Raw genomic sequence first — 16,227 nt, 5'->3', positions numbered from 1 at the left:
AGATCTATTTTTTTCTTCACTGCTTCATATGTAATTAAGCTATACAAGCTGCAGATGATAACTCCAAGAGATCTCAGAAACTTAGCAGTGTTATTTGAGGGGAAGGAAAGGGAGGGAAAGTGGGGGGGGGGGGGGGGGGGAATATGAGAAAAAGAGATTCTGACTATTTACATGTTTGAGGATTATTTTATAATACAAAATTAAGATTTAAAAAAGTGGGCTAAAAAGTGTAACATTAGAAAGAAAAATTATATCTTGAATGATGAATGCCAAAATCTAATACTAAACTAAACATTTTAAATGAGCTACCTGAAAAAAAGTCTGTTGTTTTTAAAATTACATACATGTTAAAATTAAAAAGGTATTTTTATGAAAGATTATATTATTGTGAAAAAAAATGAGTTCTCATAATGGGTGAAGAGCTAACCCACATTACCATACAATGAATTATAAATTTTTTTTTTTACTTTACTTGCATAGAGTAGACAAGAAAGTATAACAACCTGATAAACCCAACCATTTCAAATAATGGTTGAGAAAATGTGGCACAACCAAACTTTAAAAAAAAGTGAGCCGCAGCCGTCAAGTTTCAAACTGTTCAAGTTTCACTTGATGTGTGAATATGTCCGTTATCTTTAACTATCAGCTCATAGGGAGGTGGGTTCACTGGCATGTCTAGGTGTATAGTTTCGTAGTGCAGGGAATCGTACGAAGGAGGTGGGGCGGAGCAGCGGGAAATGTGAGCAGGGACCATGGGACGGAGAGGTAGATTGGTCAAAGACGCTGGGTCTTGGTTGGTGATGCTGTAGGGAGGCGGGTTGTTCGATGGTACGCGGGTCGGTGGGGCAGTCTTCCGATGATAAATTCTCAACATGCCCCATATAAAAGGTATACACATAGCAAGTATGATTACAGCAACGGGAATACAAATGGCAAGAAGAACTGTCTTGGAGTCCATATCACCAGCTGGACAAGGAAGAGTAAACAAACATTTATGTTAAGTGGTTTTTTTAATATTACTTTTAAAGATTGATTTAAAACCAAGTATTTGTTTTTACAGTTGTTGACAAGAAATATTAAATACATGTACACTATTTTCAGAAATATTGATTGAACAATACTGCAATAAATCTAAGACTTAATCTGCCTAATTATCGAAGTCAGCAAGGAGAAAATTTATGACTTCATTAGCCATGTAAGCTAAGTCAACTCACCAGCTTCAACAGATTGGTACCGAGCAGTAAAACCAGAAAACGTTAGAGTGGCACTAGAGTGGAATCTTAGAGTCATCTTTTGGCTTGAGCTTTCATAAATCATTCCGGATTCAGTACCACAGAATCGATTTTGGAACACAGGTTGCCCATTTTTCCCTAAATATTCAGAGGATTTAAAAATAAAACACATTATCAAAATTTTTTTACATTCTATGTTTTAGATAGAGCAATATAATTAAGAAAGACTGAAAAATTTCAGTAAAAATCACCTAAGTATAGAAATTCTAAAATACTACAGGAAAGCCTTTTCCTATGATCACTAAATGTAGCTGTGCAACAACAACTGAAGACCACAGGGGATAAACCACAGTTATCAAAGTTTTCTACTTTTAAGAAAATGAGATTTTCAGCTTGAGATCATATGCTGTTACATTGTGTCATGATTTTAAAATCCTAAATATTGAGGGGGTTCCAGATTATTTTATGCTTTCATATTGTTAGACGTGATAGATATACACAAGTACTACATGAATATATGCATTAGCTATAGGCCTACAACAGTTCTACTTGATTATGGCACTAGATAAACAAAAGTGCTACTTGAACATGGCACCACCTCAAAAATTGAAAAAAAAAAGTGGACATCTGTGGTTTATCATGTGTGGTCTTCAATTTTTTTCAAAATCAGAATTAATAAAGAAAGTAATACATGCAACATTTTAGCCAGTCTTTGAAGCTGTCTTACACTGTTTGTAGTTACATTTGTATAATTTTGTAGCACCTCAAAAGTCAAGCATAAGCCTAAGATTTCAAGATATAGGCCTACCCTTAAACCCAAACTCTACCCATATTTAAAGAGACCATTTTACTGAGTACTTAAGGACTTTATAGGCTAAAGTCCAACCAGTTCTGATGGTTTATTGATCTATTAGCGTAATGTTTAGATTGATAAGCTCTACTTCATCTGCCTACGGACAATATTGAAAAGAGAAATTTAAAAAAAAAAAAGGCACACTTTCAAACCAGAATGTCCATGTGACATATGATGTAGTTCATTTGTCTCTTTGGAGCCTGAGAATCTGAAGAGATAGTGTGGTCAGTTGAAAAAAAAAACAATAGAGATATCCTTTATGACTTTGCTGTCGATCAGGCAGGTGAAATAGAGTTTACCTGATTCACTGATGTCAGCATATGTAAACATAGGGTGATCAATGCTATGCCCAAGCGCCTTTAATGTCTCTAAAGTGAGTCAGGTAAGCATCAGAACTGGGTGGACTAAGAGTTTATTTACAGACTTGAGCCCACGGTACAAACTTTATGGTTCACAGTCATGTTCTCTATCCCCCTGCTACGAGGTCCAATAAAAACACTACGAGCATATAGTTTCCCCAGCACCAGATTGTTTTAACTCCAGTTTTCAAAAATTTAAAGACTTTAAAGTTTTGTTTTTCGTTAACATTTCTATATTAAACTTGGTAAAATGGAAATGTTGCGTAATAATGGTGAGATGTATGGCCTTGTATGAGATTGTCCCTATGTGCGATTATAATAAAGGCTTTTAAATCTTGAATAAAAACGAAAAATGGAGTTAAAAAAGTCTGTTTCTGTGGAAACGATACAAAGTTTAGAATTACTTACAGTCAAAAACATCCACATAATCCGTGCTACATTCACCATAGATGTCCTTGTCCTCAAGCTTGCAATCCAACACTTGCAGCTTGATCACATAACCAGCTCGCTCCGTCATGATTACCCACTCACACAACTGGTTACTAAAGAAAGAAGTTGCCATTCAGGACAATATGAAGAACTACACCAACAAAGCACAAAGTTTTTAAAATAAGGAATCATAGCTTAAAACTGGCAGTTCTCAATCGTACTTGTATAAGGAATCATAGCTTAAACCTGGTAGTTCTCAATCGTACTTGTATAAGGAATCATAGCTTAAACCTGGCAGTTCTCAATCGTACTTGTATAAGGAATCATAGCTTAAACCTGGCAGTTCTCAATCATACTTGTAAACATTTTTTATATGTTGCATCATGATAAAACAATACCTTTGCAATTACTGGATATTTTGAGTGAGTAAAAAAAGTACCTATCAATTTTATTGAATATGACACAAAAATAAAATCAAAACAATTTAGAACCACATTGAATAAAAGCAGCAAAACTACTGTAGACTATGCCCTAAAAATTTTTTTATTAGTCATAGAAAAAATTGTTTTGGTTTTATGCAAAAACTGCAGTGAAAATAAACAATAAACAAAAATGGCCATTGCCAATAGTTGAATAAATGAAGGACCACATCAAATAAATGTACTTGATTTGAAAACACAAATTCTAATGTAAGTATGATGAACATAGCAAGATTTATTGCCAAAAGTTTTGCAACAACATAGAATCTTCTACTTTTGGAAAAATGTTTCTGAGATGTAAGGGACATCATCAAAGTGAATCACAAATGATAAGTTTAACTTACTTCTTATATGTAGGGCCCATTAATGGGTACACAATTTGCCCTGCTCTTGTGCCATCAGTTTGCAATATTGTGGGACTCTCAAAATCTATGCAAGTAGGGGGCCCATTATTCTCATACCCATAGTTTTGACAGCCTAAGAAACAAAAATGTTCTGATGGGTGAGGATCAAAACTAAAAAGGATTCTCAAGTTAATGCGAAAAAAGATTTATAAAAATGTAAATAGGCCTGTATGTTAATCATTTACTAAAAATAAAATTCTTTCTAAGAAGTAATAATAGATAAACCATAGGTGTTATTTTAATGTTATTGTAGACAATTTGATTAACAAATAAAGAACTAATAAAATAAAATAACACCTAGTAATAAAATGAGTTAAAATACACAACAAGCTGTAAAATCTATCTTCCTAGCCCAAGTAGTTTTACTTTATTTGCAACAAAAAAATAATTAACTTATCCTTTCAGATGATTGAGTATATCAATGTCTGATAACAGACTGTTCCAAAAATAGGTGTGTTAGGTTATTAGTAGTATTATTGCAAGCCCTTTTTGAGTTTCATAGTATAGTTAGAAAATAGGGGTAGGGTTAGCATTTACATACACAAGTCATATGTATATCTAGTTAACTACCAGTCACCTAACACCCCCTTTTTTAAGAAGAGTCGATTAATGTGCCATTATCGGACACTGGTTAAAAAATCCAACATAATCTTAAACAAAGCATAAGTCTAAAGCAATGAATTTTATTTTTACCTGAATGTAAAATTTGCTGAAACACAAGCGCAACCGACACCAGAATTTTGCAGAAACATAACTTTGCCATTTCTTTCCAGTTTATTTCTTCCAAGAAAATTTCTTTTAATGGCTCCTATCTATCTCCATTATGACATGTATACCTGCTTTATACTAACTGCTTAGCAAGTGCACAATTAATTTAAAAACGAACTTTCGGCCGTCGATTTAACCTTGTTCCTGCAATTATGAACAAAATAGAAATATGTTATCTTCAGAAAGTAATGGGTTACACAAAGTATTTCAAGTTATTTTCCTATCACATGATTAGGATTATAGTAGGACTTGGTTTACAATACAGTTTACTAAAGAAGATTAAATTTTTAGACCACAGTTTTAATTAGGGCCTATAATTTATTAAATTGATCACGTAACACATTGTACACTGATATTATCCAAGTTACCATTACTGATTTGATACTCAGGGACTTCTAAAAGCCCAAATTTTGAACATTTTTTAAAGGTTGAGGGCTGTGGTTTTTTTAATAAAAATAATCATTACTGATTTGATACTCAGAGACTTCTTGATTTCTAAAAATCTTGATCTATTAGAATCATTAGTAGTAGAACTTGTTCTTCTAGAGTCTCTAGACTCTAGCCTACTACTTGATAGTATCTGCTCATTACCAGTTCTAACGAAATCGTATCAGGCCGTAACAACACCTGGTTCAACTACACCAATACACTACACAATTTGAATTAGGCCATGTACAGTCGTAACTTTTAATGAATGTTTAAAGGAATAAACAATTATAATTAGCCATGTAAATGCTGCAACTGTTATAAATAAACCGGGAGTGATCTCCTCTAAACTTTCTCAAATATTCTTATATAAATCGGAATATAGACATGATTTTTAATTACTTAAAGTTTTAAAATAGAACAGAATCTCGTAGAAAAAAGAATTGCGCACCAAGCAAACAGCAAAACAAAATGTGCATGATAGTGCGGAATAATATTAGTACTTTATAACTTTATATGCTTTTTTTTGAGAAGTCGGAAATGGCGTAAATTACTACTTCCAGTCAACAGAAATTACTCAAACTTTTATAGAAGGTAGAGTATTAGATCTTTTACTTACATGTGAAATTTCATTTATCTATCTGAAATAATACTCAAGTTATAGGCTTTTGAAAAATTCAAAGTAGAAAAAGTACCACGTCCGGTTATCAGAAATCGCTCAAAAGTTGATAGGGATCTACGATTTTGATAAAATACTTACATATGAAATTTCATCAACCTAGCTGTAATGGTACTCAAGTTACCGTGTTTACACGCACACACACAGACATACGGACAAGATTGCAAAATTATGTTTTTCCGTATCAGTGAGGTGTAAAAAGTCGAGATTTGTAAAAATCTCGATTTTTTTTTTTTCACGATTTCAAGACTTTTTGTATACTTCGTATAGTAAAAGTTAGCTATAGACATATTTTACTAATTATGTTTAATATATTTTTAACTCTTGTTATATTTTCATCCACATAGTGTTTCTAAAAGCCCAAATTTTGAACATTCTTTAAAGGAGAGGGCGGTTTTTTTTTTTCAAAAATAATTATAGAAATAAGCTATAGGCGCTAAAGTGGTATATTTTGTTAAGATTGACATAATTATAAATAAGTTTATGCTTATATTGTTGATATTATGAAGTTCAAGGATTTTTAGACAGCATTACATTGAGATGTAAAAAAAGGTTATCAGTTGAGTGGGTGTGGTTAATCTACATTTTGAACATGATGTAATTGTCTAGTACTATTAATTTTTATATTTTTGAATTCCTCAATTGTTAAACAACAAAACTGATGTATAATAATAAGCAAATATTTGTTACTCTGAAAATTGACGAAAATTGACGGCTGAGAATTGGATCTGTTTTCTGCCATTATTACTACCATCGACTTTATCATTAATATTTAGATCTAGGTCTACTAATTTTTGCTAATTTTCTGTCTGTTAATCGTAAAATTAAGTTGAATCATTAGGCTAATTTAATACACTCAACTTTATTTAGGCATCTATTTTAACGATCCAATATACTATGGTTTTACAGTAACTAATGTTTATGAAACTTAACAAACATTACTAGATAATTTCCGACGCTATAAAAGATAACTTGAGATTACCATACTTTGATAGATTTAGTATTCTAGAATTGAATCGATCTAGATCTAGGTTCTAAGAGGATCTAGGTAGAAGGTAGAATCCATTCTAAACTCTAATCTAGTAGATTATTTACTACTAACTACTAGTCATGTTAATAGTCGGTAAAACTCCATTTTAGTGTATTTTATTCCCCTCTTCACATTCACCTCCAGTTGAGCGTATTGTATTATAAACACAACCGAAACACACAAAAACGTTACGAAAACTCTAAGACTATTTCTTTATGAATTTTTGTTTTAGTTTTAGATTATAGTAGACTTGTTAAAACTTGAGAAAAATCCAAATTTCGAATTATTGAATGTTCACTATTTGGATCTAGATTCTAGATTTAGCTTTTTTATACTCTTGAAAATATGTTTGTCTCAGTTAGGATTCCCATGGCGTTGGGTTAAGTACCAAACTCATAATTGCATGGCGGTTAAGTTTGTATTGTTAAAAGTATCTCGCACGCATGATACTATAAATAAATGTATATGAACTCACAATGATCCCAAAACTGAGGCCACCACAATTTCAAATAGCAATTGCCCGAGCTATGACGTATGCTGTTAGGGATAATTAAAGTCAATGTAAACTTACGGTGAACCCTAAACAGTGTAGGGATTTTTCTCACGCGATGATCACACACTATTTTATTGGAACTGTAATGCTTAGGGCAGGAAACAGATTGGTACCGCAAAATGCATGTTCGATCATCGCCAATCATAAACTTTCTAACCAGACATCGTTCGGGGATTTTGTTTTTACTAATAAATAGAGCTATGTTTTTACAAGCTTCGTTAGCAACATTTTTGTGGAATTCGTTTTTTATGCCATTTTGTGCCGCGTCGAAGGATGCGAAGTATGCAAATCTAGATGGAACGGATCTACTTGGAAAGTGCGTTTACTGCACTAATAAGGTAAGAAATAATATTTTGTAAAAATAACTATTATTTTTTAAGGATTTTTCATTAGCAATGATTGCTATAAATTATGAAAGTAAAAAAAAATATTATTTGAATGTGTATTTTACTTTAATTTGAACAAAATGAATGCCCTTAATTACGACACATCGGGGTTGTTGAAAGCGGGGATTTCAGTTAATTTTTTTAGGATATAAAATTGTTTTTTTTTTTTTACTCCGAAGCAAGTATTTAAATAACAGTTTAGTTAAATCTATTTAATTCTGTAAAATATAAGTATTATTATGCCGTAGATACTTTATTTTTTATTTTAATGATTTTCTGTAAGGGAAAATTGATATTCGCACCATGCACGCACACGTAGTAAAACTAGACTTATCTTTAAAACACGAGAATCTTGAGTACACTGCGAATAACAAAGTTTTTAAATTTTAGTTTACTTTTGACTTTAAGCCATTTGTTTTAAATCGAATTTAATTGATAAAGTAATTATTTCAAAGTAAAAATTTTCCATCTGAAATCAGGTTTTAACCTTCGCACAACCCTGTTTCTTCACAATAGTCTGAATAGTGTCGAGGGCTAATTCTAAAAAAGAATCGAGTCCTTACTAATCTAATGTTTATTCTTAGATAAAATTAGGTACAATTGTTGGAACGCATGAGAAATAACAAATTAATATTTCTTTAAATCTATAGCCAAAAGAAAGTAGAACTTTATAACTCTGTAAATTATGAATCGAGTGACGGCTGTCGTGAAAACGGGAGCCATTTTACTCTTTTTTTTAGGGTGACCTACTTTTATTATATAAGTTTAAAATTCAAAGGTTTGATAAGCAGCTGAGTACCTGACTAGGCATGCGATATGGCTTGCACGTTTTGGGATAGGGATCGAATACACCATAGAATTTTTTTTTTTAGAACTAAGCGTATTTCTTTTTTAAATCAAAAAGATACTTAGATATTAGTTGTGGATTTCAATTTCATTATAGATCTAATCACTAACTTCTGTTTTTAAAAATTACGTAGATCTAAATCTATTTACTATTTGACAACCGTGTCAGTAAAATTAGGTCACCGCTTCCAGATTCTTAGGTTTTAATTATGTTAGTCATTTTGATCTAGATCTATTATAAGTAGCATTAAAACGATTGCATCTATCATCAACATTGTTTTTATAGGCCAATTCTAATTTTACATTCTGTTCATTATCAATTCTAATGAAATCACCTACACTGACACTACACTATTTGAATGAGGCCACAGACAGTCATAACTTTAAATTAATGTTTTAAGTACTAAACAATTATAACTAGCCATGTAAATGCTGCAACTATAATAAAAATTGGCATTTAGACATATTTTACCAATAATGTTTTATATATATAGACCTTCTATATTTAACTCTGTTATTTTTTTTTCTTCCCCAGAGTGTTTCTAAAAGCAATTTTTTGAACATTTTTAAAAGGGGAGGGAGGTGGTTTTTTTTTTCAAGAATAATTACAGAAATAAGCTATAAATTGGTATATTTTGTAAAGTTTGACATTATTACAAATAAATGTATGCCTAAGTGACATTTATGTGTAATTATGTTGTTGATTTTGTGAATTTCATGGATATTTAGACCTCACTACACATTTAGATGTAAAAAAAAAAATTCAGTTGAGTGAGTGCGGTTAATCTACATTTTGAACGTGATGTACATGTCTAGTGCTATTAATTTTTATATTTTTGAATTCCTCGATTGTTAAGTAACAAAATTGATTTATAATATGTCAATATTTGTTACTTTGAAATTTGGCGAAAATTGACCCTAAAAGTAGATGCTTGAGGATTGGATCTGTTTCCTGCCTTAGGCAAATTATGTTTTTTACCTTTTCTAATTAAAACGCGCATTCATAAAAAAATTAGTAGATCTAGATCTTCTTCTTCCTCGTTCTTAATTTATAGCGTTGGAAGGGATCGAGCCTTATCTGCCAGAGGGATGGAACTTGAGACTTTTTTTTCGAATTTATCAACCATGAGCTTTTTGCCGACTCGACCATGCCTCCATCACAATTAAGGATACAAGTCAACTGGTTATGCGCCATTGACTCCAATTTCAGCTTGCTTTTCTTTCTGGATTTGCTTCCATAGCCTTTGTCCAACCAAGAACAAACTACAAGGCAGCAGTTGTTTGATCGAGATCTAATTCTAGTGTTTTCTAAATGTTTTCGTGTGTTTCTGTTGTGTTTATAATAAAATACGCTCAACCGGAGGTGTACGCGAAGTGGCGAATAAAATCCGCTAAAATGGAGTTTTACCTAACTAGTCTACTCTACTACTATAAGTCTGTAACTATTTTAGTATTTACTGTACACTGTACTGTTGACGTAGAGATTAATAACTAGTCTAGCTCTACGAGTCTAGTAGACTGTAGAGTCTCTACAACTCTACTAGACTCGTAGCGAGCTAAGTACTTAGTTTTAGTAGTAGATTTAGTAGGCCTACTAGATCTAGATCTAGTAAGTAGCGACTCTAAAGTCTAAACCGAGTCTTAAACTTAAGTTCTTAATCTTAACTAGAATCTACTTAACAGTTTTAAATCTAGAGTCTAGAGTAGAGTGTCTAGTAGTAGTAGAGTAACTAAGCTACGACAGGCTAGGGACTCAAGATCTAGAAGTACTAGAAGTTCTGGTAATCTATCGTTTTAGCGTTATCAATTCGGCTGCAGTAGTAATGTGCGGGAGAGGTAACTGATGAATATATTAATATTTGTTTAAATAAGTTTATTTAGCCTAAGTCAAATTTTACAAAATATAACAGATAATTGATTTAAAATAACAATCAGTGACCAAAACAATTTAAAATATCATGAAACTAACTTCAAACTAGGTGTTTGAGATAAATATTAGTAGATAAAAACAGCGGCCATCTTTCCAAATAAAATTTAGAATAGTTTCCCTTGATACAAATGTCTATTCGTATGTATATTGTTTTGACTTTGTTGTTTAATATACATAGCTGTCTTGTTTAATGTAAGTAGCACAGAGGGCCGTCTTCTTATCTTTAATTTCAAATTGAAATGAAGGCTATGTGTGTATGTACATCCAAGATCTCAAACTTTTGGGAAGTCCAACATTTATTAAACCCTTTTGTACTGATGAACTTGTCAATTATTAGGTCGTCCATATTCTTCATAAATGACGTTGGACTCAAAATATGGGACGGGGTAAAATATATTAAAACAATGATGAGCAATATATTCGTTTTCGTTAGAAATTGTGATTACGCGTTCGGGTATCGTAGAACAGCGATATGATATTAAACCATCATCTTGCTTTCAGTGACGATTGGGGGTAAGGGAATTCGTCGGGAAAAGTATGATGTCATTTATGGACAGGGCCGGCGCTACCTATAAGGCGAACTAGGCTTTCGTCTAGGGTGCTGTCCGTAGGGGGGGGGGGGGGGGCGGGGCCAAAATGTGTTGGAAAAACAAATTGAAAGTTTGAGGGGGGGGGGTGCAAATGGTAAGCTTGTCCCTGGGCGCCTGGAAGGGTCGCTATGCCTCTGATAATACGGGGGCATGAAAAAAATTGCAGGGGGGGGGGGGGGCGCTTTTAATAAGTTTTACCTAGGGCGCTAAATAACCTGGCGCCGGCATTGTTTATGGGTGATCCATTTAAGCCTAGTTGTTTATTTTGTCTGTAGACATGAGTCTTAAGCCTACACTTTTTATGAATTAAGATTATTGTCTTTATAAAAATAGTTTAAAATTTTAATTAGTTACATTTGAATACCACATGGTTTTTTTTTCTTTGCCTTCTGCTTTCATCAGTTGTTGATTTGTTCAATAGTCGATGTTTACTCCTCACCATCCATTATTACAAAAACAAAAAAACACCCACTATATAGTGATATCTCCCTCTAGAAAAAAAAACCTAGATCAACCTGTAGTTCGTAGGAGAATTAGAATCTATCACTTAGGGGTCGTCCATAAATGACGTCACACTCGTATGGGGGAGGGGGGGTCCGTAATTTTGAGACGGTGTGTGATGAGGGGGAGGGGTGGGGGTTCATATGGGGTGACGTCACACTTTTGCATTATAAAAAGCAATGTTAGAAAACGAATTTTAGAAGTTATTTTGCGTTTTAGAAAACTGTTTTAATAAATTGTAATAGCAATAGATTAAAATACTCTCTCTATTTTGACAGCGTTCAGAAAAGATTTTGGAAAAATATAGCTGTTTTAAAAAAATTCAACTGCAATTTTAAGAGGGGGGGGGGGGTTTAGGCTGAAGTGTGACGTCATTTTAGGGGGGGGGGGGGGGGGGTCTGGCTTCCTGTGACGACGTGTGACGGATTGGACGGGGGGGGGGGGGGGGGGGGGGGGGGGGGAGGTAAAAATCGTCCAAAAAAGCGTGACGTCATTTATGGATGACCCCTTATTCGTCTGTTAAAAAAAGAAATACGTCATTTTTTCAACCCCGCCGTTACATCCCCTACTTAGACTAATGTTAAAGAAAGAGATACGCGTAATTAAAAACAATCAAAACAGGCACTATGTAGTTGAGACTTTAGCGACTTTTAGCCTGACGAATAGATCTAAAAGACTTTAGTTCGGTAAATTATATTGGTGTTTAATTTACTACAGTGGCATGCGGTGCTCCCTCTACTATACAAATTCACCTGCTTTTAATTTCTGCAACCTGCTGCCCTGAGACGTTCGGCTGTAAAATGCCTGTGACACAGCAGCTTCCGTATATGTATTTAGGCTCCTAGTCCCACACACTATGTCTGCCCATTAAGCTCCACGCAAAACTTGTGATTGATATGTGGACATAAGCAGCGATAATGGTGGTGTCAAAAGGGACTCCCCCCCCCCCCCCCAAGCTCAGCTCTTAAAGGTGCTCCGCACTTCATAAAAGACAAACTTGATGTTCAGACATCGTCGGGCTCGGGCGTTTAGCCGACTGCCGTATTCCTAATGCACCGTCACCTGCTAACACTTACTATATTAAACTCAAGCCTATAATGAGCTCTGGCTTTTTACATTAGCTGCTGTTGTATTAAGGGTTGATCTATTGTTATGCCCCATGTCGCGAAACTTGCTGTTTTGTCCAATTTTACCTGCAAGCCAATAATTGTCTTGGATTCTTGTCGAATACCATTGCCAGGAGCTAGTTGGTTTGAGCCTTATTGTCAGAAGTTATTTCATTTGGAGTCAATGTAGTGCGGCCTGTTTTCGTCGGTAGGCATTTAGTGGCAGGCCCTTTTTGGCGGGGATGGTGTGCTGAGGTTGTTTAACACCGCTTAGGACAACAGGCTTGCAATAGTTATGATCATTCGTTATGAGCAAAGGCATGCATGGAAACGAACGCTTTATGTTCCTCATTTTCATTGAGCACAGCTTTATAGAACTCTTCCATAATTGACGTCACTCATCCCCCCCCCCCCCCCATCACCCCTTCATTATAGGTCATAAATTTTAGTCCTGCGTAACTTGACGTCCTATTAGAATAGTATATGTGACATTGTTTATGGACAACCCCATATAACTCATTTTGGGTATTTGGTATCAACATTTTGACAACAAAGGTTGTTTAAAAATGTGTATTGGAGGTTAGGACTTGAGATCTACCATAAATGACATCACGCACTTAAGGGTGGAGCAGGACCGCACCGGGTGACACCATTTACTAGGGGGGGGGGGGGGGGGTGACACCAAGGCAAAAAATATAGACAAACTTAAGTGGGGGGGGGGGGGGGGTGCAAATCGAAAACTTAAAAGTTTGTCACCATTCGCCTTATACAAAAATGCTGAAAAAATTCTTTTTCGTTTGAATTATGGCTTGACTTTTTAACAGGCAGGGCAAAAAGGTAATTTTCGACATTACGACTATTTTGTGACGGCGAAAATGGGGGCAGGGGGGGGGGGTAAGGTGAAGATAGGTATAAAAAACGTGACGTCATTTATGATTAAATCACTAATTAAAGGAAAAAAGCTTGAAAATATGAAATGAAAATAGCAAATAAACAATAACACAAGCAATAATAATTAACTCAAACTAATATTTAAATAAACATTAGATATGTAGCGGTAGCTCTATAAAAATAGGGAGTTTCTTAATGCATACAAATTGCATCTCACAATAATAATTCTAGAACTAATGTTTATTGTCAGGTAATTAAATTGTTTAAAGGGCAGAATTTTTTTTAAAAACGCATGCTTTGTATTTAAACACAAGACAAACGTATTTAATAGCAAACATCAATACATTTCCAATACAAATAGAAAAGAAAGGGAAATGACTCAAAATAATATTTTCTTAAGATGGCCGCTGTATTTAATAGGAAATTTAGTATCTGGAACATCGTTGTTAAACCTTAATTTCATGACATTTTTTTGATTTAACCCTTAAATGACAAATGTGGTTTAATATTCAATTATCTTCAGTATTTTAGTAGAATATGCAAAAATATATTCATATTTAAGCCATCTATATATATAATTCTCCTCTTCGAGCCGTTAGAAAACAAGCTGCAAACGCTCTCCCTACCTCCCCACCCCTACATGGTTTTAGTGAGCTGTGTTAACTCTAAATGTTTACAAGCAGAGCCAACGATTTTAAACGTAGGGGGGGGGGGGGGGGGGGGGGGAAGAAGGGGGGGGGGGGGGGTTATGGTCCTTAACGAGCTACTTATAGTGTTTTAAAGAAATATTTTCAGTGTCAGCGTTGGTACTGTCGAATTCACAAATTATGAATTATTGAAAATTAGAAATAACTAAATAGCGGCGTATGTTATGCCGCGGGCCGGCTCGTATTTAATAATTTATTAGTTACCTTATCCCTACATTACTAGTGACGACCGAATTGATTACGCTAAAACGATAGATTACCGAAGTTCAAAACTAAATCTGGTAATCTATCGTTTTTGGGTACGTAAAATCGCCCGCGGCTATTAATGTACGAAAACGTTACCTCGTTGTCAAGGCTGTACTAGAAGTATATTGTGATATGTTTGTGTCAAATATTATAGATAAATGGATAATAAACCTAAAACAATGGCTAAATATATCAATATAGGCCAGAAATTAACTTTAAACAGCAGTGTCTGCAAGTAAGATTTCCTATATAAACAGCAGCCATTTGTAAAATAGAGTGACTTCCCCCTGAATCTCCCGCTATGTCTATAAAAATAAAACTTTAACAAGATGGCTGCTATAGTAAATGAGCATGGTTGCATCTATTGGAAACATCGCTAGTGTTCATTTATTACTGAAAAGTTTTAATTCAATTGTTTAAAAACAGGTACATAAATGAAACATGGAAACATTTTTGTATTTTTCAAAACATAAATCCTCCTCAAAATGTGAAATAATTATTAAAATGTAAGGAGTCACCTGTTTTTCACATTACTAGTCTCGGGCGATTTTACGTACCTAAAACGATAGATTACCCTAAATCTAGATATTAGATAATAAAAAGATATCTTTAAATAAAGGAGAAAAAGTCTAATGAAGGCGTAAAGAGGTACCAGACCAATTAATAAAGTATTAAAAATTTAAGTAAAGAGAGTAATATAATATTATGTAATCATTGTAATCAATGAAATGTTATGGTGTTACCAAGCTTATGCTCCGTACTTATTTAACTTGCAGGGTCATTTCCTTACTCGAGAGAAGCCAGGAATTCCAGATAAAAATGTTAAAATGTAGCCAATTTCAATTGCAACTACTTAAAAAAATAAACAAATCAGTATAAAATAATAAGTACTAGATCTATAAGGTTATAGATATATTTTGTCATACAAATTTCATATTTGCAGAATTTATCAGTGTGGTAGTTTTTATATTTGTTCGTTATTTTTTTAATTAAAAAATGTATTATAGATTCTAGTAATTATAGGCCCCAACATTTCTTACTTATCCACACCCCTACTCCTTTCTCTAACAACACGTATCGTGATCGCAATGATAAGCTAAGACCGAAATTTGTAATATTAACTTCACCAGTGAATGAAATCAGACATAAGAAATAAGCCTTTCACACAGTCTCAATGAGCACCGTCGTTGTGCAGCATGGCGCTGACGTCAATTCAAAGGATAGGCAAAATAAACACGAACAGGCTCAAGGGTAAATTCATAAGTGACGTCACACACATTCGACTAAAGTTTAACGCTGTAGAAGGGGGGGGGGGGGGGCTTTAGAAATATAACGGAGGCATATATATATATATATATATATATATATATATATATATATATATATATATATATATATATACATATATATATAGATCTAGATCTATATATAGTTTTGTTAATTTCTTTTTTTTTTTTGCTAAATTAATTATTTTTTAAAAAGCTTTTTTTTTTCTTTTACGGATAATCGTGAAAGGTGAAATAGAAACATGATATAAAATTCTATGAATTTCATAAGGCCACATCTAAATTTAAGAAACGAATACATATCAAAATTGTTTAAAAATAATCGGACCTAGACTACATATTTTTTAAACAGTTAAAATGTTTTATGCGCTTTATCATTATTCCAATATGTAGGCCATGAATCAACCCAAGTTAATTATAAAATGTCTATCAAAAGATCCAGAAAAGCGTTTCACCCGTCATTTACAGGCCAGGATGGAAAGGTCATATATTTACTTAAAGACATTCGATGAGTCTGCTCGATGTA

The 16,227-nt window shown here is 33.7% G+C and overlaps 1 protein-coding gene across 2 annotated transcripts; it reads right to left on the bottom strand.

Annotated features, from left to right (window-relative positions):
* Positions 1 to 149: 149 nt before the first annotated feature.
* On the bottom strand, positions 150 to 15,561 carry LOC131928945 (cubilin). Of its 2 annotated transcripts, none has more exons than XM_059285133.1 (6): positions 15,543 to 15,561; positions 4,450 to 4,668; positions 3,697 to 3,829; positions 2,853 to 2,986; positions 1,215 to 1,370; positions 150 to 966 (listed from the first exon to the last, which is right to left on the bottom strand). In XM_059285133.1, exons 2-6 carry the CDS (start codon positions 4,517 to 4,519, stop codon positions 599 to 601), a joined length of 861 nt encoding a protein of 286 aa, XP_059141116.1. In that variant the 5' UTR covers positions 4,520 to 4,668; positions 15,543 to 15,561; the 3' UTR covers positions 150 to 598. The 2 variants fall into 2 exon arrangements, with proteins under 2 accessions (XP_059141116.1, XP_059141108.1); XM_059285125.1 differs by lacking the exon at positions 15,543 to 15,561 and adding an exon at positions 15,159 to 15,231.
* Between the last annotated feature and the right edge of the window lie 666 nt (positions 15,562 to 16,227).

Source organism: Physella acuta, unplaced genomic scaffold (genome assembly GCF_028476545.2).
Source record: "Physella acuta isolate Inbredline_101_S28 unplaced genomic scaffold, ASM2847654v3 ptg000092l, whole genome shotgun sequence".
Classification (NCBI taxonomy): Eukaryota; Metazoa; Mollusca; class Gastropoda; family Physidae; genus Physella; species Physella acuta.
Note: the sequence above shows the minus strand (reverse complement) of the source record. Positions and strands in the feature narration are given on the sequence as shown.

Excerpts from the sequence above, each read along its gene's own strand:
- LOC131928945 (XM_059285133.1), bottom strand. The coding sequence starts at position 4,519 with ATGGCAAAGTTATGTTTCTGCAAAATTCTGGTGTCGGTTGCGCTTGTG. Across the intron at positions 1,371-2,852 it reads TTATGTGGATGTTTTTGACT|GGAAAAATGGGCAACCTGTG; the intron begins GTAAGTAATTCT and ends CTGAATATTTAG. Across the intron at positions 967-1,214 it reads GTACCAATCTGTTGAAGCTG|CTGGTGATATGGACTCCAAG; the intron begins GTGAGTTGACTT and ends TTCCTTGTCCAG.